Source organism: Lissotriton helveticus, chromosome 8, assembly GCF_964261635.1.
Source record: "Lissotriton helveticus chromosome 8, aLisHel1.1, whole genome shotgun sequence".
In the NCBI taxonomy this organism is placed as follows: Eukaryota; Metazoa; Chordata; class Amphibia; order Caudata; family Salamandridae; genus Lissotriton; species Lissotriton helveticus.
The window spans coordinates 1188802814-1188826530 of record NC_136069.1 but is presented as its reverse complement, the minus strand read 5'-3'; the positions used below and the strand labels follow the sequence as shown (position 1 = coordinate 1188826530).

General features: G+C 44.4%; 1 protein-coding gene across 1 annotated transcript in view; it reads left to right on the top strand.

Annotated features, from left to right (window-relative positions):
* The window catches only part of CCDC138 (coiled-coil domain containing 138), a 251953-nt gene that overhangs the window by 215757 nt on the left and 12479 nt on the right, over positions 1 to 23717 (top strand). The window contains exons 13-14 of the mRNA XM_078658125.1: positions 247 to 423; positions 23246 to 23384. Of these exons, the coding sequence (XP_078514251.1) occupies positions 247 to 423; positions 23246 to 23384 (316 nt within the window). The remainder of the gene's footprint in view (positions 1 to 246; positions 424 to 23245; positions 23385 to 23717) is intronic.

Here is a 23717-nt window from a genome sequence, read left to right as displayed (position 1 = left end):
AGCATCGTGAGTGCAGATGCAGTTTATATGAAATAAATAGGCCACTTTCAACAGTGATATCTGTGTAGCTCTACAGTCCACGCATGCTGCTCTGACACCTAGTGCTCATCTCATGATATTTAAATTTTTCATCCAGTCGTCCGGATAATTTTTTGTATCTATTGGAAGAAACGTTACTGAATGCAAGTTACTTTTAAATTGGAAATTATTCTATCACACTTCTCCCTTTTAACTTTCTCACTTTAGCTGATTACCTCGCACAAGCCTTTGATTCGCTTTGCATGGATTTGAAGACCGAGGAAGGAAAGAGCCTGTTTTTGGAGTATGCATCTGTAGGAATCATTACAAATCATCTTCGGCCTTCTAACAAAGGGTTGCTGTCTAGTGCTCTTGATGTTTTACTGCAGATGACTTCAGAATCAAGTGAGTGTGTCATACAAAACAGCTACTTTCAAAAGGTTACTTATATTGATCTTAAAAAGCCTAAAAAACACTTGTTATTTAACCTTTTCTGTGCGACCGCGATTCCCCCTCCGGTGCTGGGCCCTAATAGAAACGGGCGTGGTCATGACGGAACGGTTCCGTCATGAGCACAGCTCAACCGTAGCTCATGACGGAACCGTTCCGTCATGAGCATGGAAGGGGTTAAGAGAACAATTGGAATGGCATGCAATCAGTGCAAATGTTAGGATTTGGTAGACTTTGCACGTTCCTAAGCTATATTCCAAACTGAGCTAGTTCAGCCGCTGTGAGTAGCCCTGTTCTTGTACTCTACTACACACAGATGTTACAAATTGAAGCTTTTTATCCATCTAGTGTGTCAAGGTGTTTGTTAGAGTTATTGTGGCAAACTTTCTCTCTGGTTTTGTGAAACACTACCTTTATTAAATATACATGACCTTGAGATTGACTGCCGAAGGGGTAGGAGTGTGCTTCTTGGTAAAGAGATTTTTAAGTATTTCTTTTAAAATCCACAAAATCGTTGGTTGATATGGAGCTTGCCTCTTAGAGGTGGATTACTAGTGCCCGGTAATCCCAATAGGGCTGGTTGTTAACTGCAGTTGAGAATAACAAAAAGACAAACAGTACAGTACAACAAAAGAAGTAAAGGTGATGCCAGTGAACATATTGCATATCCCAATAAAGCAAAAACTTGATGATAATAATATTAGCATTATACAGGGATGATAATAGGTAAAATAAAACTAATGAAAGGACACAATATAAGAAGTAATAACGACAGTGGTAAGATAGTGATAATGATGACATTAATGACTGGAAAGTGCTCTAGTGCTACATGAGGCTACATCGGAGATCCAGGTCATATAGTTCTAAGTAACAGTACACCAATACACACAGTGTGGTAAAGCAAGGTATCATTCGAGTTGCAAGGAGTAAGAAACATCCTAGGGATAACAGGACATGCAATTTCATGGGGGGTCGTAACATGTATACGAGGAGTGGAGGGAGCTCCACAGTTTCCTGTGCGATTTGCGCCATGGGAAAGTATGTTGAGACTCGTTATCCGCACCTCTCAAAGAGAACAACCAATCCTGTCATGTTTTAAAGGCAACTTCACTAGCACATTTCCATTTGTTTAGAATGACTTTACATGCCAGAGTAAGCATGCCGATCCTGGATGTTTACAAGATGAGAATCTACAGCACCCAATAGAATGTAGCAGAAATCTCTTGGAGGTCGACAGTGAAGAGCATGTGTGCCAAATCACCCACATTAGATTTACAGTTCCAGCAAGCAGGGCTATCGTTGAGTTTAAGCTTCAATTTTTTTTCGGGGGTCCAGTATGCTCTGTTTATTAACATTATTTTGGCTTGTGAGAGTATAGGCGAGATTTTGTTTGAGAAAGGGGTCAGGTGAATCTTCCCCCAATCAAATGGGATCAGAGAGGAATTTGTCTCATTTTCCCATGCCGTTTCACACTTTCTATGCGATTTTTTTAGTGAGTTAGGAGAGAGGAGTTTATATATTTTGGAGACAGTGTGTCCAGCTTTTACGAGTTGAGCAAGCTTCCCAGCAATGGAAGGGTCGTGAGGCGTAATAGATCGTGAGGAGATGAGCGATTTGAGTTTTAGAAATGTATAAAAATCCAGCAGTTTAAGCCTGTGTTTTCACTGTAAATCAGAGAAGGGTAAAGGCAAAGGGCCTGTAAATAGATCTTTGACTAGGTTTATCCCGTTTTTAAACCAGTGGTCGAAATAGAGAGACCTGCCATCAACTTTTAGACTCGGGTTATACCATAAGTAGGCTGAGTTGGATTTGTTAATTTTGGTCTTGGCTTTGGTTACCCGTTCTAAACTCAGCAAGGTCCTTTTGGTATTGAGCAGAATGTATCTGGAATGAGGGAAAGCAGAAACATCAGCCATTAGGAGGGTGGGGAGATGCAGTGTGGCTCAATGGTTAGAGCGGCAGACCCTGATGCAGAGGTCTAGCCCGGGACCAGGGTTCAATTCCCCGCCTCGGTGGGTCTTGGGCTCAAAATTCCACGGACCTGATAATTCTCGCCTCAGTGCCTATTCCAATCATGGAGTCCCACTCTGCAACTTTGGGCAATAGCTTGCTTAATCTCCACAAGGGCCCCCACAACGCTAAGGATGCCTGGCCTCCACCTTGGGGGTGCCCAGGAGTGGACACCTCACAGGGAAAGCCAGGATGGGTTCCACAGCGGTATTCGTACAAGCGCCTTGAGACCCTTGCGGGTGAGTAGTGCGCTATACAAGTATCAATTTACATTTACATGTTATTGCAGATCGCTCTTTCTATATTCAACCATACAGGGATATAGTCCGCTTGTGGGAGAAGCCAATTAGACCCCTGTTTACATAAGTATGTAGTCTGGTAGTTTCTAAAGTTCGTGAGGCCTATACCACCTTTTTCCTTGGGTAGCTGAAGTTTATTTAATGAGATTCTAGGGTTCGAGGCATGTGGGCTGCTGAATTCACATCTTGTGCATAGATCGCCGCCTAGTGTTGGGTCCGTATGATTGCACATTGTTGTCCTGGAAGAGTCTTCGAAGTATCACGAGATAGGTGGCTCCTCCCCTGGACTACAGTGCGCATGGGCATCCTCTCCATCCTCAGATTGGTTTTTTCCGCCATTGGGTTCGGATGTACTTTTCTTTACTCAAGTTCGGAAACTTTTCTACAAGGCCAAAAGGCCTTCGGGGTCGTCGGTATTGTTATTTCGATCGGTGCCGAGTTCTTGTTCCAGGTATTTTCGAAGCAAGACGTCGAAGAGAGCCGCGCGGCCTTTTCGACACCAGAGGCCCGATTGTCGATGGCACGGAGCCCGTTCAAACGATGCCCCCTTTGTAACTCTAAATACCCGCACATCGATGTACACCCGGTGTGCAACAAGTGCTTATCACCAGAGCACAACGAGGACAACTGTCTCGCTTGTGCTCGGTTCCGGTCAAAGAAGACGCTTAGGCTCCGACGTGCCGCAAGACAGACAATGACGAAGCCAGCGCCCGACCCGGTGAATATCTTCGACGAAGACGACGATGAGGTCGTCGAGACTGAGGATCCAGAGCAGCCGTCGGATCCAGGTTCGGAGCACGACTCCAACTACTACAAAGACGATGATGAACACGTCGATGAAGGTGAAAACGTCGACGAGGTAAGGGACGACGTGTCCCCCATCGGAGCCGTCGATGACGACTCGAGTGATGAACCAGGCCCAGCAGTGGGTACTGGGCCCAAACAAGACACTCAAAAACTTTCAAAGGCTCAGGTCGAGGCATCGCCAAAAGGCCTTAGCCAAGATCATGTCAAACATTTTATAGCCCCGCGTCTCGGCCCGGCTAAGAATATCTCACACGAGCCATCGGTCGTCCTACAAATAGCGAAACCGAAAGCTATCGAGCCAAAATCGAAACCGAAACTGCTAAAGACAGCCTTCGGATCGAAGAGTGCGAACACATCGGATTCGACATCGACGAAAAGTGTCGACGACCCTGCGGGGTCCACCACAAAGGGTGTCGAGCCGAAGATTGGTGCGCTAAAGTCCATCGCTAAAGCCAAGAACGTCGAACCGACGAGGTCGGCATCGACGGACAGCGACACAAACAAAGGACTCGAGTCTAGGACGGTCCTCGAACCGAGGCACCGAATCAAAAAACAACAGGTCGTCAAAGCCCTCGAGCCAAAATCCAAAGGAGCCTCGAAGGAGCAAGTCGAATCAAAGAAAAGGAGCGCGCCTCCAACGCAACAAGTACCGAAGTCGACGCAAGGCCTAAAGCACGACAACAAGGCGAAGTCCGTTGGTCCGATCTCAACGCCGGCCTCTAAGCGACCGATAAAATTTGGACTGCCCCCGACAGCGCAGCCTAAAACGGTCGATCCGAAAACAGGGATCGAATCAACCAGAACCGTGTCACTTGGAAAAAGGGCTCATCCTCTAGAAGAGGACGTTCTGTACCAGGAGCCCTCCTGTGATGATCAGTCAAAGCTCCATATCGACGCCGACACCGGCAGACTTTCTGTTTATCAAAGAAAGATCAGGTCTGAAAATCCTCTGGAATCATATAAAATTCCCCTAAAAAAGAAAAAAGATTCTTCCACATCGCCTGTCCATTTCGAAACGGTGAGGTACCATGGCCAGGACACTTCTGCATACTCACCCACACGCTCTAATGAGGATATGGGGTATGACTATGAACAATATACTTACCCTGCGGACAATGATCAAGATGACCAGACTCAAGCCTGGACAGACCCTGTCGACCAGGGGGAGTCATAAACTATCCCTGATACTCCTTCTTATCCTGTAAAAACTTCGCCAACAGAGGATACAACAGCGTTTAACGCATTAATAGAGAGGGCAGCCCATAATCATGATGTGGACATGCATGCTGACCCAATTGAGGAGGATTTCTTGTTTGACACTTTCTCCACTTCTGAAAGATCAGTTAAAACATTACCAATGTTAAAGGGTGTCCTCAAACACGCTGGAGACATTTTTAAGGAAACCACAAGAGCAAGGGTTGTTAACCCCAGAATTGAAAGAAAATACAGACCGGCGCCTGTGGACCCTACATACATTAAGGGACAGCTGCGTTGGACTCTTTGGTGGTCTCCAATGCTCGTAAACGTGCCAACTCCCAAACTACTGGTGATGCTCCTCCTCCAGACAAAGAGTCTAAAGTATTAGAAGCTTCTGGGAAGAGGGTGGCTGCTCAAGCAGCTAACATCTGGAGAATTTCAAACACACAAGCCCTATTAGCCAGATACGATAGGGCACATTATGACACATTAGAGCAACTGCTACAACATTTGCCTGATGCCTACAAGGAAGGTGCAGAAACACTCATACAAGAGGGGAAACTAATATCCAACGCTTCCATTAAATGTGCGTTGGATGTGGCAGACACTGCAGCCAGGGCCATCAACACAAGTGTTATGCTCAGAAGGCATGCTTGGTTGCGTATCTCAGGGTTCAAACCAGAGATTCAAACCACATTGCTAAATCAGCCTGTAAACCCTGATTTTTTATTTGGTCCTGATGTTGACACAATCTTGGAGAAGATTAAAAAAGACACAGAGACAGCCAAATCTATGGGGGCCTTGCAGTCACAGCAATTCAAAGGTGGTTCCTTTCCTCGCTCCAATAACAGAGGAGCTACAAGAGGCCAGGCATCTCAGCAGACTCAATACAATAAAGGGAACACGCAAACCCCCTATAATAAGACTAACAGAGGTGGATACCGGGGCAACAGCAGTAAAGGCAGAGGACGAGGGAATAACAATTCCAGATCCTCCGCCAATACTAAACAGTGACGCCTTGTCGCTGCCCCCAGACCATGTAACACCAGTCGGGGGCAGATTGCAACAGTTCCTGCCAGTCTGGGAAAGCATTACCACAGATAGGTGGGTGAGACAGCTTATTCAGTACGGTTATTGTCTAGAGCTAACATCCACTCCACCCAATATACCCCCAAAACACCGTCCTATGTCCGCAGAGCACATAGTCTTATTGCAGCAAGAAGTTATCAGTATGCTGCAAAAAGGGGCCATAGAACTCGTCCCTATACAAGAACAGGGTACAGGGGTGTACTCTCTTTACTTTTTAATCCCCAAAAAGGACGGGTCTCTCAGGCCAATACTAGACCTCAGGCCCCTAAACCAATACATCTTGTCAGAACATTTTCACATGCTCACTTTACAGCAAGTTCTACCACTACTCAGTCAGGGAGACTTCCTCGCAACACTAGACCTAAAGGATGCGTATTTCCACATACCAATACATCCAGCACACAGAAAGTATCTCAGGTTTACCATCCAAAATCAGCACTACCAGTTCAAGGTACTGCCTTTCGGGGTGACAACAGCCCCCAGGGTGTTTACCAAGTGCCTAGCGACAGTAGCTGCGCACCTACCGAGGAACCATATTCACGTCTACACCTATCTGGACGACTGGCTTATCCAAGCAAAGTCAGCCCAGCAATGTGCCAGCCACATGTCCCGCACTATTCACCTCCTACACAGCCTCGGATTCTCATTAAACTACCCAAAGTCTCATCTTCAACGCGCCCACGTACAACAGTACCTGGGAGCAACTATAGACACTCTGGCAGCAAAGGCGCAGCCAAACTCAGCAAGAATCATCAGCATTCAATTACTGATTCAGAAATTCAGACCCCAACACTCGTTCACAGCAAGGGTGTTTATGCAGTTAATTGGCATGATGGCCTCCTGCATCTTCATAGTCCCTCACGCGAGACTACACATGCGTCCGCTTCAGGAGTGCTTAGCACGGCAGTGGAACCAGTCTCAAGGACAATTGAAAGACCTAGTGTTGGTGACCGGTCGCGCATACAACTCTCTGCATTGGTGGAACCCACAAAACCTTAGCAGGGGACGACCGTTCTAAGAGCCTGTGCCGGAAATAGTGCTGACGATGGATGCATCTCTCCTGGGATGGGGAGCGCATCTCCTCCATTACACAGTGCCGGGCCTATGGACGACACAGCAAAAGAGGATGCACATCAACCTGCTGGAACTGATGGCAATCTTTATGGCAATGAAGGCGTTCAAAGTACATTTGTGCAACAAAGTCGTGTTGATCCGGACGGACAACATGACTGCCATGTACTACATACAGAAGCAGGGAGGGACACACTCTCCACAGTTGTCACATCTAGTGCAAAGCATGTGGAAGTGGGCCATTCAGAGGAACATATTCCTCATGGCGGAACACCTCCCAGGCAGGGACAACCAGATGGCGGACCTGCTCAGCAGACACAGCCACCAAATGCACGAGTGGGAGATACATCCCTCAGTGCTACAACCGTACTTCCAGCGGTGGGGTCACCCAGAAATAGACCTGTTCGCCACAAGGGAAAACGCAAAATGCCAAAGCTTCGCCGCCAGGTTTCCACATCCGCAGTCTCAGGGCAATGCGATATGGATGAACTGCTCAGGCAAGTTTGCGTACGCTTTTCCCCCAGCCCTGCTCATACCGCTAGTGGCACGCAAACTGCGACAACACTCACTGACACTGATCCTAGTTGCTCCAACATGGGCGCGGCAACCATGGTACACCACGTTCCTAGAACTTTCCGTGGTTCCTCATCAAAGGCTGCGATTAACACCCAGTCTTTTAACGCAGAGCCATGGTGACATTCAGCACCCATATCCGCAACAGTTGAACCTTGCGATCTGGCTCCTGAGGTCATAGAGTTTGGTTTCCTAAACTTGCCTCCCGACTTTATGAATATTATCAAAGAGGCAAGGAGACCTACAACCAGAGCGTGCTATGCGGCGAAGTGGAAACGATTTGTCATCTATTGTACCAATAATGACATAAATCCGCTAGATGCATCTACTCAATATGTTACCTCTTACATTTACACAGATGCAATATGGCTTACAGTTCCATCCGTATACATTTAGCTGCGGTGGCAGCTTATCTTCAGAACAGGCAGCACCTTTCGCTCTTCAGAGTACCTGCTATTAAAGCTTTCCTAGAGGGACTCAAACGCATCATTCCTCCAAGACACCCGCCTTCACCTGTCTGGAACCTCAGTGTGGTTCTAACCAGACTAATGGGACCACCATTTGAACCTCTACACTCCTGTGAGATACAATTCCTAACGTGGAAAGTGGCTTTTCTAGTGGCGATCACGTCACTCAGAAGAGTTAGTGAGCTGCAAGCCCTAACTATTCTGGAGCCATTCATACAGATTCACGCAAATAGGGTAGTGCTGCGAACTAACCCTAAATTTATGCCAAAGGTGGTGTCCCAGTTTCACATCAATCAAGCTATAGAACTGCCAGTATTCTTCCCTAATCCTGATTCCGTGGCAGAAAGAGCTCTACATACCCTAGACGTTAAAAGAGCTCTCCTGTACAATATAGACAGGACAAAACTTTTCAGAAAAACTAAGCAACTGTTTGTTGCCTTTTCACCACAGCACAAAGGCAACCCCATTTCCAAATCAGGTATAGCCAGATGGATTGTTAAGTGCATACAAATCTGTTATCAAAAAGCTAAACGCACATTAACAGTTCCCCCAAGAGCGCATTCAACGCGCAAGTTAGGGGCATCCATGGCTTTCCTAGGAAACATTCCTCTAGAAGACATATGTAAGGCAGCCACATGGACTACCATACATACATTTACCAAACACTACTGCGTAGATGTACACTCCAAACAGCAGGCAGCTGTAGGGCAGGCTGTACTCAAAACTCTTTGTCAAACTGCTGCAGCTGGCAGGGGCAACCGCCGCTAGGAGGAGACTGCTATACATTCTATGCACAAGATGTGAATTCAGCAGCCCACATGCCTCGAACGGAATATGCTACTTACCAGTATGCATCTGTTCTTGGCATGTAGGGCTGCTGATATTCACATCGCCCTCCCTCCTCCCCGGTGCCCGTCGCAGCTGTTGCATTCAGAATTACTCTCTGGCATGGACATCACTTACTGTATCATACTCCATCCCTGCCACAATGGCGAAAAAAACAATCTGAGGATGGAGAGGATGCCCATGCGCACTGTAGTCCAGGGGAGGAGCCACCTATCTCGTGATACTTCGAAGACTCTTCCAGGACAACAATGTGCAATCATCCGGACCCAACACTAGGCGGCGATCTATGCACAAGATGTGAATATCAGCAGCCCTACATGCCAAGAACAGATGCATACTGGTAAGTAGCATATTCCTTTCTTACCCTGCCACAGAAATATATTGAAAAGGTTATAAACCCTTTTCAGAAAGTCATTCGATAATAACATTGTAGCATACAAACAAGGTAATTAACCAGTGGTGTTATCATCATTTTCAAAGTTTCCGCCCTGCCCCACCATGACAAAAATTTCGGGGACCATCCGTCCAACAAGGTGGATTTTTTTTATAAAGGGAATTTTCATTAGTTTTTAAGGTGCTGATTAGGTCTTTCTCAAATTCCAGTCCTAGATACTTGAAGCATTTCGATTGCCAAAGTAAGCCTGAGTCACCCATAATGTCTTTGTTACCAATGTTGTTTAAGAGTTTCACTTCCGTTTTATCCTTATTTATTTTATAACCAGACACACTGGAAAAGTCCGCTATTGAGGACATTAGGCCCGGTATAGCAGCCTCAGCGTTTTCAGATATCACCAGGACATCGTCATCGTAGGCCGTAATTTTAACCGTGCACTCCCCAAAGCATATCCCTTTGATACTATCATTATGCCTAAGGTGGTAGAAGAAGGGCTCAATAGCGAGCAGGAATAGAGACGGGGAAAGGGGACAGCCTTGTCTCGTGCCTTGCTCTAAGCTGAATGAGGATGAGAGGTAGCCACTCGCTCTAACTCTAGCTGTGAGGTTGGAATGGAGTGCCATCACCCTACGAATGAAAGTCTCTCCTAATTTGAATTTATGTTGCGCCGCTTCCAAGTAAGACCAGTCCACCTTATTAAAGGCCTTTTCGGCGTCTAGGGTTATTTCAACTGTTGGGGAGTCGATAGATTTAGCCTTCTCTAGTATATGTGCTAGGATGGGCGTATTATCGCTGGAGAGTCTATTTTTAAAAAATCCTACTTGGGAAGGGTGGATATGTTTAGGCAAGAATTTCAGGATACGTTTCGCAAGGATCATTGCGTAGATTTTACAATCTAAGTTAATTAGCGATATTGGCCTGTAATATTTTGGAGAAGACGGGTCCTTCCCCTCCTTGGGAATCACAGCTATAATAGCTTCAGCTGGGGTGCCGCGTACTTGGCCGGTATTGTCAAATTCATGGTATAGGTAGAGTAGAGGTTGAGTGAGAAGTTTGGTGAAGCATTTGTAAAATTTTGCATTAAACCCGTATTGGCCGGGGGCTTTCCCTGATTTAAGTGGTTTAATTGCACATTCAATTTCCAGGGCAGTGATCGGACTATTAAGTTCTGTTTGGTCTTTAGCCGATAGCGAGGGGAGTGAACAATTATTTAGATAGTGTTCTATTTTAGAGTTGTTGAGATCTTTGTTCTTGCTGTATAAGCTATTGTAGAGTTCCTTAAAGACATCTGCGATCTCAACGGGTTTAGAATGAGATACCCCAGACTGGTCGGTTAAGCTCTCAATCGTTGATTGCTGTAACTTACATTTTAGATAAGAAGCAAGGCTCTTACCTGCTTTATTAGATTCACATAGTCTGAAATTCTTTTGTGTTTTCAACCATATCCCTGCTCTATCACCGACTATCCTATTGTATTCATATTTTGTATTCACTAATTCATTCAAGACAAGGGGGTCTCTGGTTAATACGTGTCTTTTTTCTAGTTTAGTTATCTCTTGTTCCAAGCGTGCAAGGTTACTGTTTGCGTCTCTGTTCATAGCCGCTCTTATTTTTATGATTGCACCTGATGGTGTAATCTCTGTTAGCTCCATCTCCCCGGAGTTATGGATGACCCTCGTATCAGTAACTTCGGTTGGTGTAAAAAAAATGGCTGATATTGAAACACTCCTAACTACGCCTTTATAATCTGATCATTTTAAGTTAAAGATTTGCCTTTTCAATCGATAAGGCCTATCAGAAAATAGAAACTTCAGGTTTGACTAGAGGGCGCCTTTAGCCGCTAGACCATGCCTGGACTATAGTTTTTCCTCTGAATGTTTAACTTTGAGCTTCCGTAAGCCTAACATTACAGAATTGCACACTGGATATATAATATGCTTGCACAAAAGCTGTATGGGTTATAGAAAAATGTGCCTGATTGATGAATATATTGACCTATGCAAATACCTTCTATGGATGAAATTTGTTGGTGCAATGTAGAACAGAATTTGCATGGCATGTTCACTTTAGGCATTACTTGTCAAAGAGGAGCCTCTACTAAAGGATAACAGACCAGAACCAGAACTTGGAGCTTAATCACCAGGTCTGGCCTTTTGTCAGACGTCACTCTAACTCTTGGACCACCATGAAAAGGCTGTCGGAAAGGGACACTGTAATCCCGACTGCGACAACAACACTATTCAAGGGTTATGATTCGGACCACCGCCTTGACAGGATCGGTGGCGGCGATCTAACACCCCTCCCGCCCCCAATAATGCGGCGGTCGGACCACAGGGCTGTATTTCGGTGGGATGTGGCAGTCCCACCGACATCGTAATGAGGTCCTAAGCGTGGTTCTTCGTAGTTATGAGGATCATTTAGAATTATTGGCGTTACATAATTTGCATCGCAGGAGCCCAAGAGTAATTTTCTCTAACAGAAAAATGTCTTTTGTTGTGCACAAAATACTTTTGTCATCAACCAAAATTTTCTTTTTTACTTTTTACTCTATCCATCTTTCTGCCCCAGAGTGCCAGTCTTTTCTTGTGCCTCAAAAATGACCTTTACTAATCTACTATTGCTACTTGTCCATCACATGGTTTCCCGATGTTTGTGTTTTATGCCTACGAGCATTTTATTAGACCCAAAAAGTTTTTTTTTTAACAAAATGGCCCATTTCACTGTATTATTGTTTATTTCTCAACAAAATGTCCTTTATTTGACCTTTAAACAGTCATTGTGCCTTTTTCTTACAACATTTGCTCCTGAAGTTTGCAAGCTTCCTTTACTTGTCCTACCCTAATCACAAAAAATGACTGCTTAAACAAGGACACAGGCATGCACATGCTTTTTTGCCTCCCAGGTCTGTCGAAGTTTAGTATCCTTTACTGGTTTCATGTTAATGCTAGCCTTGTACATTTTGGAAGTTCGTCGGGCCCCATCCGGATTCTCTATCACTAGTGAAAGTGGGGAGTAGGATTCCAGCTCTAGTGGGAATGTGGGAATTGTGGCTTGAAGATCTGACCGGACTCGGGTCATAATGAAGCGTATCATGAAACTGCAATCTGTCAACCTGGCGTCCTCGTCTAATGAGAAAACATGTCCCTCCGGGAAAAGGTCCCCTATTTTACTAATGTCAAGAGTAGAAAGCGTACGCTGTACTAAGCCCTCGCCTGTGAGCAGGAGCCATCGAGCGTTGGGTAGTGGAAGAGAGGAGGAATATAGGTGTGCAGCGCCGGTGATCTTCCTCAATTTTCCCCAGGCCTAGGAGGTGGTAGAAACGGTCTGTATGTCGCATCTATCGCGACGAAAACCTCCAGGGAGTACTGCGGACAGTTTATCCGGAAGCACCAGGTCTGCTTCTGGTCTTAGAAACGGAATGCGTGCATCTGGGTGATACCAGGCGTGTGCATATCGACATTGTGCCACTAAATAATATAGTTGGAAGTCGGGGACACTGTACCCCGTCTGTCGTACGGTAGTGTTAGGATGGACCAGCAAGTGCGTGGTTGTCTCCCTCCCCACACCAATCGGACCAGGAGGGACCGCAGTGTGCGGAAAAAAACTTCCGTAACTCCAATTGGTATATTATTAAAAAGATATAAAAATTTGGGAAAGGACCATCATTTTCAGAATTGCAACTCGACCGGCTATCGACAATGGTAATCTCAGCCATTTGTCGATCTGTTCCTCCAGTTTGTGAATGGCCTGTCCGTAATTCAAACGAATGATGGGAGTGGTATCACGAAAAATGTGTATCCCCAAATATTTTACCGAGTCTTGGCACCACTCCAGGGGGTACTCACACTCCCATGGGGTCGTGCCCGAGGTTAGTGCAAAAATAGTGGACTTGTGCCAGTTTATACCAGCCCTGAGAAACTTCCAATTATTTCAAGGAACAGTGGTCCCTAACAAGCGCAAAATAATAAAAAATCATATAGAACAAAATTGAAACCCATATAGTCTGTCCAGCCGGACAGGGTTTAATGACAAGAATGTAGGTATAGTCAGTAAATTCAGTACAATATCAAAAGTGGGACACAGCCTGTGTCCTACTGCTGTACAGAGACATTTGTGACATACATAGACAAGTGAGGCAAGCATAGGCAGTCTGCATATATTCCAGGTTTTGCAGACAAATATTTACAGAGAATACACTGTTGTGATTTAGCAAATAATAAAATCAAATCATCCAGTGTAAAATGTCGACGGCGTTTCGATCCCCTTAAAGTATAGCGGGATCATCATCAGGACATTAACCATTCATGCCTTTAAATTACTGAAACCACAGTCAAGCCCGAACATATATGTGAACCATACAAATAAAACACAATACAATAGTAACAATATTGTAGTCGGGAGGGAAAAGAACGGGGTGGGTAATAGGGAGGAAAGGTACAAAAAACCATGAGGATTACATTCATATGAAAATTAAAAAACATATATGACAAGTCTGACAAGTTCAATAATCCTTATATACGAGCATTACCATTAGAACACACTTATTAACGTCGATTTACGTGAACCGTAACCGGCAAGTGAGCGTTAGGTAAGGGATACGAAGAGTGAGGATTCCAAGGTGAGATTAAAATTAACCAACACTGCGGGTAAAGATTCTGACGCGAGGGTAGAGCTAAAAAGTGGTGGACCCGTGCAATTAAACTAGAGCATAATTGAAAAGAGTAGGCAGAATGGGCCCGCCGAGTTATTATGGCCGGAGCACGAATTTGTGCAGTGAGAAGCCGGGTACAAGAAGTGATGGTGGGCCCGTGCATTTAACCAGGAGCATAATTTGAATGAGTGGGCAAAAAGTGCTCGCCGAGTGAGTGAGGCCGGTACACGATTGGAGGCCAGGCTTACCACAATGGTATGCGGCTCTCAAATATATGAAGGAGTCCGCTTTACGCAATTGGAAACAGAGACCTAAAGGATCCAGAAATTACAACGTGAGAGAGCCGCGCTGGTTCTGTGGAAAATAACAACCGCGCCACAAACAGGAGGGATAGGCTTACCGCAATTGCAGGTCTGCTGGGAACGGGGACTCAATGGTAGCCCCTGTGGAGCAGAACGGGAGAGTTATTTAGAATCGAGCTGCTTGAAGTAAAAGACGGCTACGAAACTGATGGGTAGGGAGGGGTTCTTACCGGGGAATTGCCGCGATGGGATTCCTTTACTGGTTTCATTGGCAATACTTTAAGGGGATCGAAACGCCGTCGACATTTTACACTGGATGATTTGATTTTATTATTTGCTAAATCACAACAGTGTATTCTCTGTAAATATTTGTCTGCAAAACCTGGAATATATGCAGACTGCCTATGCTTGCCTCACTTGTCTATGTATGTCACAAATGTCTCTGTACAGCAGTAGGACACAGGCTGTGTCCCACTTTGGATATTGTACTGAATTTACTGACTATACCTACATTCTTGTCATTAAACCCTGTCCGGCTGGACAGACTATATGGATTTCAATTTCAATTTTGTTCTATATGATTTTTTTATTATTTTGCGCTTGTTAGGGACCACTGTTCCTTGAAATAATATATGCACCCAAGGTCCCTCACTTATTGCTCCTTTGGGTACCCCTTGTGTCATATAACACACTGAGAAAGTTCCAAAGCGTATGATTTCCCTTATGAGGGGTGCAAGGTTAAACTGCGGTTCTCTGACATATTATTTTTCTACTTTTAACTGATGACAAGCCGCCCATCCAGCTGAGCGAGTCGGCCTCTACCTTCAATCCTGAGTTAATTCTATATTATTTTTCTGTCTCATGCTGAAAGGGGGTGATCTTTATGTTGATTTCCTGCTCATTCAAAGATTTTACAGAAGATTCCCCTTTGCAAAAAGCTCATTGATCTCAACATCTGGACCACATTGGACTTCACAAGGGTCCAAAGTTAAATTACCTAGCTCATAAAGTTAGTAATTAATGGGAAGTAGGCCTAGTTCTTGCCAATAAGTCTTTTTGCTTTGAAAAGACATAACTGAAGCTTAGGAAAAGTAGGACAAATGTAAATCCTTTTTGGCCTGGTTGAATTTGAATCAGAACAGCATTTGTAAGGAAGTATCTCATGAAGATTATTCTTATTGCTTGGTTCTCCTTGGTGTGTTATATTGCAAAGTTCAGAGCAGGCCCATGTAAAACTAGGAAGTTCTTGCCTTTTCTATTCATACTCCTGAAGGCAGATTCAAATCAAAGAGGAAAAACAATTAACTTTGAAATCCTGTTCTACCAAGACATCTTCAGAATACAGGATTTCTTCAGACAACGTGGGTTAGGAGCCTTACATCTTGCCCGGGGTATAAAGCAACTGATGCTAAATTTAGGGCAAATACACACAAGCCTCAAGACACTGTGTGGGGCCAGTGAATGAAACGGTTGGACAACCTTTGTCAGCTTCCCATTATCGAGAAAATATTTTCAGCTCTATCACCGTTGATGTCTGTATCAGCACTGTGAAAGCTCCTGCCATGTCATCTTTATTGCTATCACCTGACTAGTAGTCATTCGCCCCCTGGCCTGCTCTACATAGATTATCTTTGGGGTCATTTTTGGAAGCTGCAATGCCATGCCTTCAAATATCAAGCAGGTCATCTCATTGATCTTAATTGAAGAAAAATATTTGACCATTCTGTGCCACTGATTCAGAAGTACAGGAGGAAAAAACAACAGCCCCTTCCTTTATGACCTCAGGAGGATGAACATTTCAAGTATATCCCCTTAACTCAAATAAGATAGAAGGCGGCAGGCAGGATGATGATGAGGAGGAGTACAAGCGTGATAGAAAGCAGGAAAAAGATTTTAGGAATGATCCTCCAAATAATAATGAAGAACCTATGACATTAGTGTATGACTACACCTCTAGCCTAAAGCCTGATGACTGGACTCAGGCTGCATAAAACCACTCTGCTATTTAACTAGGAACATTCACTACCCGTTGCATCAAAGACAGACAAAAGCACATTTCTTAGGGCGTCTTCATCCTCTGTGAAGCTTTCTCGCTGTTTCTTTTTTTCAGCAAGAAGATTTACCATCATTTGGAGGGCCAAGTGGTTGATTGAGACCACTATAAAGCTTCTCCACTGCTCAGTTTTCGCAGCAATTGACCTTGACTCTGCCACATCCATATTCACATCAAAAGCCCATCAAGCTTCAGGTCATCACAGCGTCCTAGGGGAGGGGGAGTCCCAGATCAGTGGCTCATGATGGATCCAAGGGCAACATGATGTCCATGCCCATCTGAGCAGGATACATTTCCCACAAAGCCATAATGTGGGACAAAATCACTTTGAGCATGCGGGAAATGGATGTATTGGCGTCTGACTACATGCTGGAATTCACTAAAAAACATTGTTATTCACCCCAAGGCCCTGAGGAATCAAGGGAATTACTTCAAAAGCCATACACAGAGGCTCATATGCTCCACTACAGTTTGCAATTGGATTTGTACTGGCATTGGAACACAATCTTGGTATTAAATGTAGGTAGTCTGTGTTGCAGGGAAACCAGAAGTCCCTCCGTCACCTTCATAGACTTGCCTTGTCCACAACTTCATTCAATTGATTTGTTCTGAATAGTGATGTTGGCAGAAGTGATTCCTGATCTAGGATGTGGAGGCTGGACGTCATCAAGCACATAGAGGACACCACTTCCCTATCCACCAGCTACATTGTAGCTTCATCTGGTTCAGAGTGGCAGAGGGCACAGGAAGTTCAGAGTCCTGCCCTTTTGGGTTGCAGTTAGCTCCAATGATGTTGGGTGCAGGGAATTTTGATTGGGGCTCATGTCTTCCCCTACCTGGAAGACAGAACACAGTGTGCAGTCCTTGCTGAAAACATCTGTGGCAGTTAGGGCATCAACCAATGAGCCAGCCAGGCCATGCATGAGCCCTCTGTACCTCATGCCATACTGCATCATCAGAGTACTGTTTTGCATACTTAGGATACCAGCCCTGCAGGAAGAGCTTCACAACGGTGGACACAGGTGGCACAGGATTGGCTGGATAAGGTTCAGTTGATGGACATAATATAAGAGCTCCGGGCTGGATGATCCATCATTGGTATCTGAGAGTGCCATGGCTTTCTGCCCTCTGCCTCTGAAGGTCATAGTTGTTCCAGATGGTTCCCTGGAAGTTTTAGAAACTTACCTGACATCATTTTCAGCCAGGGGATTGTGCTCTGAGGAGAAAACAATGTTCAGACCAACAATGTACTGGTATTGCTGGAGCTCATATGTGCCACAGAACATTAGGGAGATAAGTCACAGGAATTACAGTGCTGAGAATGACACAGAGTACCCAGGCAATCTTCTGCATTCTGAATCAAGGCAATGCTTGCTAACCTTGTCCAGAGAGGGACAAGACATCTTGATGTGGAGTGCCAATTTGAACATTTCCCGAAGGCATGACAACGTCTGTGAATAAGAAAGGATGGGGCAGATGTTCTCTGCAGGTAGGAGTATGGTTTGCAAGAGAGGGAACAGGTGATGGATGAACTAATAAGCCAGTGAAGGATCCCAAAAGTAGACCTGATTGCTACTGGGCAAAACAGCAAACACTCTGCCTTTGCATGCAGATTTCATGAGAAACTGCATCAGTGAACAGTGGAGCCTTGGAGGTATCACTGTGGAAGGAGTCAAGTAACGGACCATCCTCATCGGGTTCCGGGGGCATGATAAATCATCCAGCATCCACAAGAAGGCGGCCATGTCGGCTGTCACTCTAATTACAAAGTTGAGTGGACTGCCCACATATCTGGCCAGGTTGCACACTACCTCCTAGCATGAAATCTAAAAAGAGCTTTGGACAGTCACCTTTGTTGAGTAAGAATGTGCTAACCAACAACAACAAAAATGGCCACATACTGCAGTTTTTAACCTCATGCAACCGTTAGCTTTTTAAGCTTCTGTTGAAACTGTTCTTGTGCATGCTCCCCATCTGCTGTATAAATCTATTGTCGTGTAGAACCTTTGCTAAAACTGTTAGTTTAAAAACTGCTTTTCTGCAATATGAAAATAAATGATAAATCACAGGTGTCGCCTTTGCTAATCCAGTGTGAGGAAAATGGAGTCAGACCTGTTTTAAGGCTGGGATTAGGTTTTTCATCGTTTTATATTTTTATATTTTAGCCTTATAACCGCGGTGCACTTTACCAGCAATTAATGGCCTGCCTCAGCATTTTTGGAACAATCTGAAGGCAAGGACTAGGCCTGGACAGAGTTCCGCTATGTAGAACTTTGCAAAGTGACTAAAAAACTCCACTGCGCTTCGGGGAGTTCTGCAAGTGCGATACGTTGCACTGTTCGCTTCGATTTTTAACGCTGTGCCTTTCTCCCATGCTGTAAAATTAGCGCAAATGGCACAGTGCAAGAGGGCGCCTTCCTTCTGAGTAGATGTTCTACTCGAGCGGCATCGTCCTCAACCCCAGCAGAAGGTTTCTCAACGTGAGACCGGTAGCGACCACCCGTGTTGACAAATATTGCCAGGAGATGGTCTGGAGTAAGATTTTCCTCACTCGTGCTCGCCAACTTACCGCTGGCGAGCAGCGGCACAGGAAAAACTCTGCTCTGCGCCGCTACATTGAGTTTTTTGGAACTCCGTGCTCTACTTGGTGCGTGAAAATCTCTGCATCGGAGTGGAATTTCACACCCATCCTTAGCAAGGACCAGAATGAAGGAAGCAGGGCTTTAATGGCTGGTATAGCATGTGGTAGAATGGTATAAGACTATTAGAACATTGTCCTTAAACAAAGCCTCCCTTAAGATTGAGACACAAGAGATTAAAAAGTGTCTGTCTGAAGCTTTAATACCAACATAACTGTCGCAAAAGAACAGCAGGAGCTGTGAAAGAAAAGAGAGTGAGGTTCTGGTTCTGTTCTGGTGGATGCTACAGCAGTCTGTGGTACATGCAAGATAAAAAGATGTATTACAATGAGCTCTGCCACATAGACGACTTAACCAGGTATTGCTGTTGTTTAATTCTCCGTGTCATTATGGTTCTTCTTGGGTGCCTCCACCGAGGATACAACATATATTTTGCTGATGAGAACAATAGTGGCACACTCAAGTGCTAATGCCCAGAAAGCATCACGCAAATGTCCCTGAGGTGAATGGCAATGAAAAGTAAAAATATAGCCCTTAGTCTTTTCCCTCATTTCTTTGCTCTATGTTTTGTACTCTTGTTTCTAATAAAATGGCAATAAAATATTTTGAACAAAAAAAAATATAACCCTTCTTTAAAAGATAGTGACGTGTTACCTACTCTTCGCATCAGAGGATATATGAGCAGGGCCGGACTGGGAACTGCAACCAGCCCTGGCGATTGCTGTCTGACTGGCCCGCCTCGAAGGGTGGGGGGTGCTAGCGAAACGCACCGCTCCCGCTTTTGTTACACGGGCCGATACTGCACCAGTGCTGCAAAACTGTCTCGCTTTAACAAAAGCACCCCCCACGGTCACAAAACCGGCTCCCACCCCTCCAGCCCACCGGGGAAATGCCCGGAGCCCGCTATGGCTATTCCGGCCCTGTATATGAGGCAGTGCTGATGAAAGATGCCACCTGCAAGGTGGCTTAAGCAGCGATCCTAATTGCTGAAGGAAGATGTAGTCAGCCTCTGAGGGACTCAGAAGATAGAGCTGCATGAGGATGTCTGCATCCAGTGCATTGCAAAACACTAGAGCAGGGGTATCGGGCCAAAAGATCTGCACTTTATCCAATATATTGTGGTCCAGTAGATTTATTGTGGGTGCTATTAACCTGAAGTCATATACCCCTAGACTCCCAACATAATTCAAAACAACACAATGGTTCAGCACCCCACACAGTGTGCCTTTCACAATAACATTAAATACAGTAGTCCAAAAAATACTTCAGTAGGACTTAAAGTTCTTTTCTTGCTTTTATTGACAATCTTCCAGTAAAAAGAGAAACGTAGCCAACGCGTTTCGTCCGTAGGACTTCTTCAGGGCTTACTGTGAAGGATAACAGTCAAATCCTTCTGTGCATCATGATCACGGGGTCATCAAAGACGTATATATTCATTGTCCACAACCCATCAGTTTTCGATCACGAGCAGCGTGTGCCATCTCCCTCGATCCCAGTGGTCCCATGAGGTAGAGCTGTGTTAGGCTTGCCGCTGCTGACTTAGGTACAAAGCATAGTGGAAAGATGGCAATTGCCGCTGATGGAGTCAAAAGGAGGAGCAGGAAACATGTCATCCACTAGAGTAATGCTGATATGTATCTGCATGTTCGCAACTGCCCATTATAAAGTGGTGATTTGGCGAATGGGATCAGCCATGAGGCTTATCATTGCCCAGGAGGTGGCACCAGAGGAAGAGATGAACAGCAGGAGTCATGGAAGTAAGAAGATATTCCAATGCAGGATTCCACCTCAGAGTGTGAGGCAAGTTGGGGGACCTCTGGCTGCACACCAGGGGCTGCTGGGTAGAGCGCGGCTTAGGGGGTTGAGCTGACAGCGGAGTTTCAGGTGACCAACGTGTGTGCCTAGAGGGGCATATCTTCGAATGAAAAAGAACATAAAACGACTTTCCTGTACAGTTGCAAGGTGAGAGAGCCTCACCTTTTCCCTTGCCCGATTCATTGCTTTCCAATGTTGGGCTTAATGTTTGTTAAAGAATGAATAAGTGACACATTTAGTGAGGAGGCTTAACGAACAAGGGTTGCCTGAGATTCTTTTGCAGCTTCCATTTTAAGTGCACAATGGCAGTTCTATTGGGTATCCCATGGGTATGCAGCTTTCGCGAACATTTAGTATGTACAGCGACTTTATACATTGGATATTTTTGTTTGTACTACACTTGAACCAAGTCTGGCCTCATTTTCAAAGGACAAAAGAAGGAATACTTTCCTTTGCTTGCATCAAGAATGTGCATATTGATGGTGAATATATTGCACCACTGTGAATGGGCATGGTTGTACTGTCGCACTAGGATGAGTAGACATGGCTGTTTCATTTGTTTCATTGCAGTGTGACTAGTTTCAATGTATTCTTGTTCTTGTGGCTAGACTGATTTCTGTGAGTACGGTCCCTCTTGCATACCATCATTAGATTACTGGTCGGATTCTCCTGTGGTTCTGTATTCCTACAAATGAATGTGATTTCATGTTGGAATGTGGCACTGTATGGTTGTGAGAGGTGGGGGGTTGTGCCTCCTCTGTGTGTGACTTCTTTGCGTATGAGTTTGCAAAATATTTTATCTAAGAATATTGTGCTGTGCTGTGGGTGTTCTTGCGCATTTTGGTGTTAGGACATTTAGGACCTGTTTGTTGGTGGGGTTGTACAGCTTGAATGACAGGTGTTGTATTTATGTCATGTACTTTATGGATAGTTTGCATCTCTTAGGGTTTTTGAAATGGTTTGAGTGGTGTATGATACAGACATTGTTCTTATATTATGTCGCAATAGTAGGTCAATGTATAACTTGTCCGTTTCCTTAAGTGATAAATGCTAGTTGTGCCTTGTGTTTCTTCTGCGAGAACATGTTGTGTGCATTATGTTTGTTTGTCTTTGGTTTCCAATATGTTTTATCCTGCTGTTCATATTCAGTACGCTGCATTTCATGCCTGGTCGGTGTTGTTTGGAATGTTAATTGGCTGTATATATTTTACCTTGCAAGATATGAGTGTTATAATGAATATGTATAATGTTTTAAAAGTGTTAAAGCTACAAAGGAGTAACTGCAGAATTGTTGATTTGTACTCGGTCATAGTAAATATGGTACAGTTACGTGCTCCTTTTTTAGGTCCAGCCTATGCAGCGCATGCGCTGCTCTGCGAGGCCTGCTGCATTCTGATAGGGAGTTGTAGCTCCGCCCAATTTCCGCCCATATTTTTAATTGGCTTGTGTCATTGTACGCTGTAATCTGTGGCTGTTCATTGGTCAATAGGCTTAGTAGTCCCTCCTTAGTACCACCTTGTCTCATTTTGTAACCTCCCTGGCGACACCCCGGGTTACGTATGTTGTTATTTAGTAAGCTTTGTCCTGGCTGCTGTTGCCGCAGGACCCGCTCTCTCCTAACGCTTTAAAAAAAATTATATAGCACGGGCGTTGAGTGCATTTGCAACAGAATAACTCTCGCATTTGCGAGAGTTTAAGCTATTGGCATTGTAATGACAATGCCTTTCATTTATCTGTTTTAAAAAGATCCCATTAATAAAAGACATTGCCATTTACAATGCTAATAATAGCTCAAACTCTCGTAAATGTGAGACCAGTTGCATTACAAATGCTTGTTTCTATTTCTTGTTGGAGTTAGCGTCTCTTCATAAAAGGCGGGGGTGGCGGGTGCATGTGTGTGTGTGTGTGTGTGAGGTGAACAGAATGTTGGAAGATGGCATGTTCTGGTGGCCACTATGGCAGTTCGAAGTGACTGTAAGTTTCACTTCTGTGACGATACCAAGATGGATTACAATGAGCTCTATCACGTGACCAGTACCTTATAAAGAAATGGTTTTGTTAACTGAACTTTTCCATGAGTGAAGGTACTGTTTATTGCCTGTCTCCCTCCCTTGCCTGCATTAAATTACATATCTTGATGGGGAGTCTGAGGCTGCAGATTAGAGCATGAAATCTTGATAGCAGCAGGGCCTGTACTAGTATTGAACTTTAATCGAGTTTTCAGCATTCAAATAAAATTTAAAGCAGGGGCCTATTGTGCTGCTCAAAAAGAAGGTATATTTGATTTTGCCAGTATACATCCATTCTACTTTTGTGTTTGATAATATTCTCTTTTTCGCTTTTTTATATGTGGCGCGCATTTCCAGGTTAATGTAAACTATAGGAGTTCTTTATTCGCATGGTTCAGAGTGATAGTTTTCTTTGACATAAGTACTTTAACATGAAGTGGTCAAGTTCTCGCGTTGTGATGATGACTGTTGGTAAAGTATTTTTCAAGGTGCATATTGTAAAACGATTGGTTCAATTAGAAAAGAGTTCATTTGATACTTTTTTTTATCCTACAGGGTATCTGAAGCCTTTCCTGGAAGCCTGCAGCAATGAATCTTTTTTTCGTACCTGCGCTCTGTTACTCCGACACCCTAAACTTGATGGCCACATATTGGAAAAACTCAGCATTCTACTTCAGAAACTCTCCAGAATCAAGTAAATACCCAACGTGACTTCTTTCTTTTTAAAGGCCTAAACAATTCCTGTAGCATTTGCTCCTTATTTCACCTCTTCTTTCCAACTATTTTTCTTTCAGTCCAATTAATCATCTTCATGCGTCGTTAGATAAGGTGAAGTCACAGCTTAGGTGCAGCATTTCTATAAAAATGTGGTTGTTTTTTGACAATGACATTCTTACGGTTTTTATCCTCTTACTAGCTATCTTTTTCACGATTTTACAATACTTCAGTGAATTGTTGTAGTTGTTGATATGATTTTTTTTCCGTTTACATATACTTCCCGTGCCCCTCCGAATCTAAATGTGTTGGT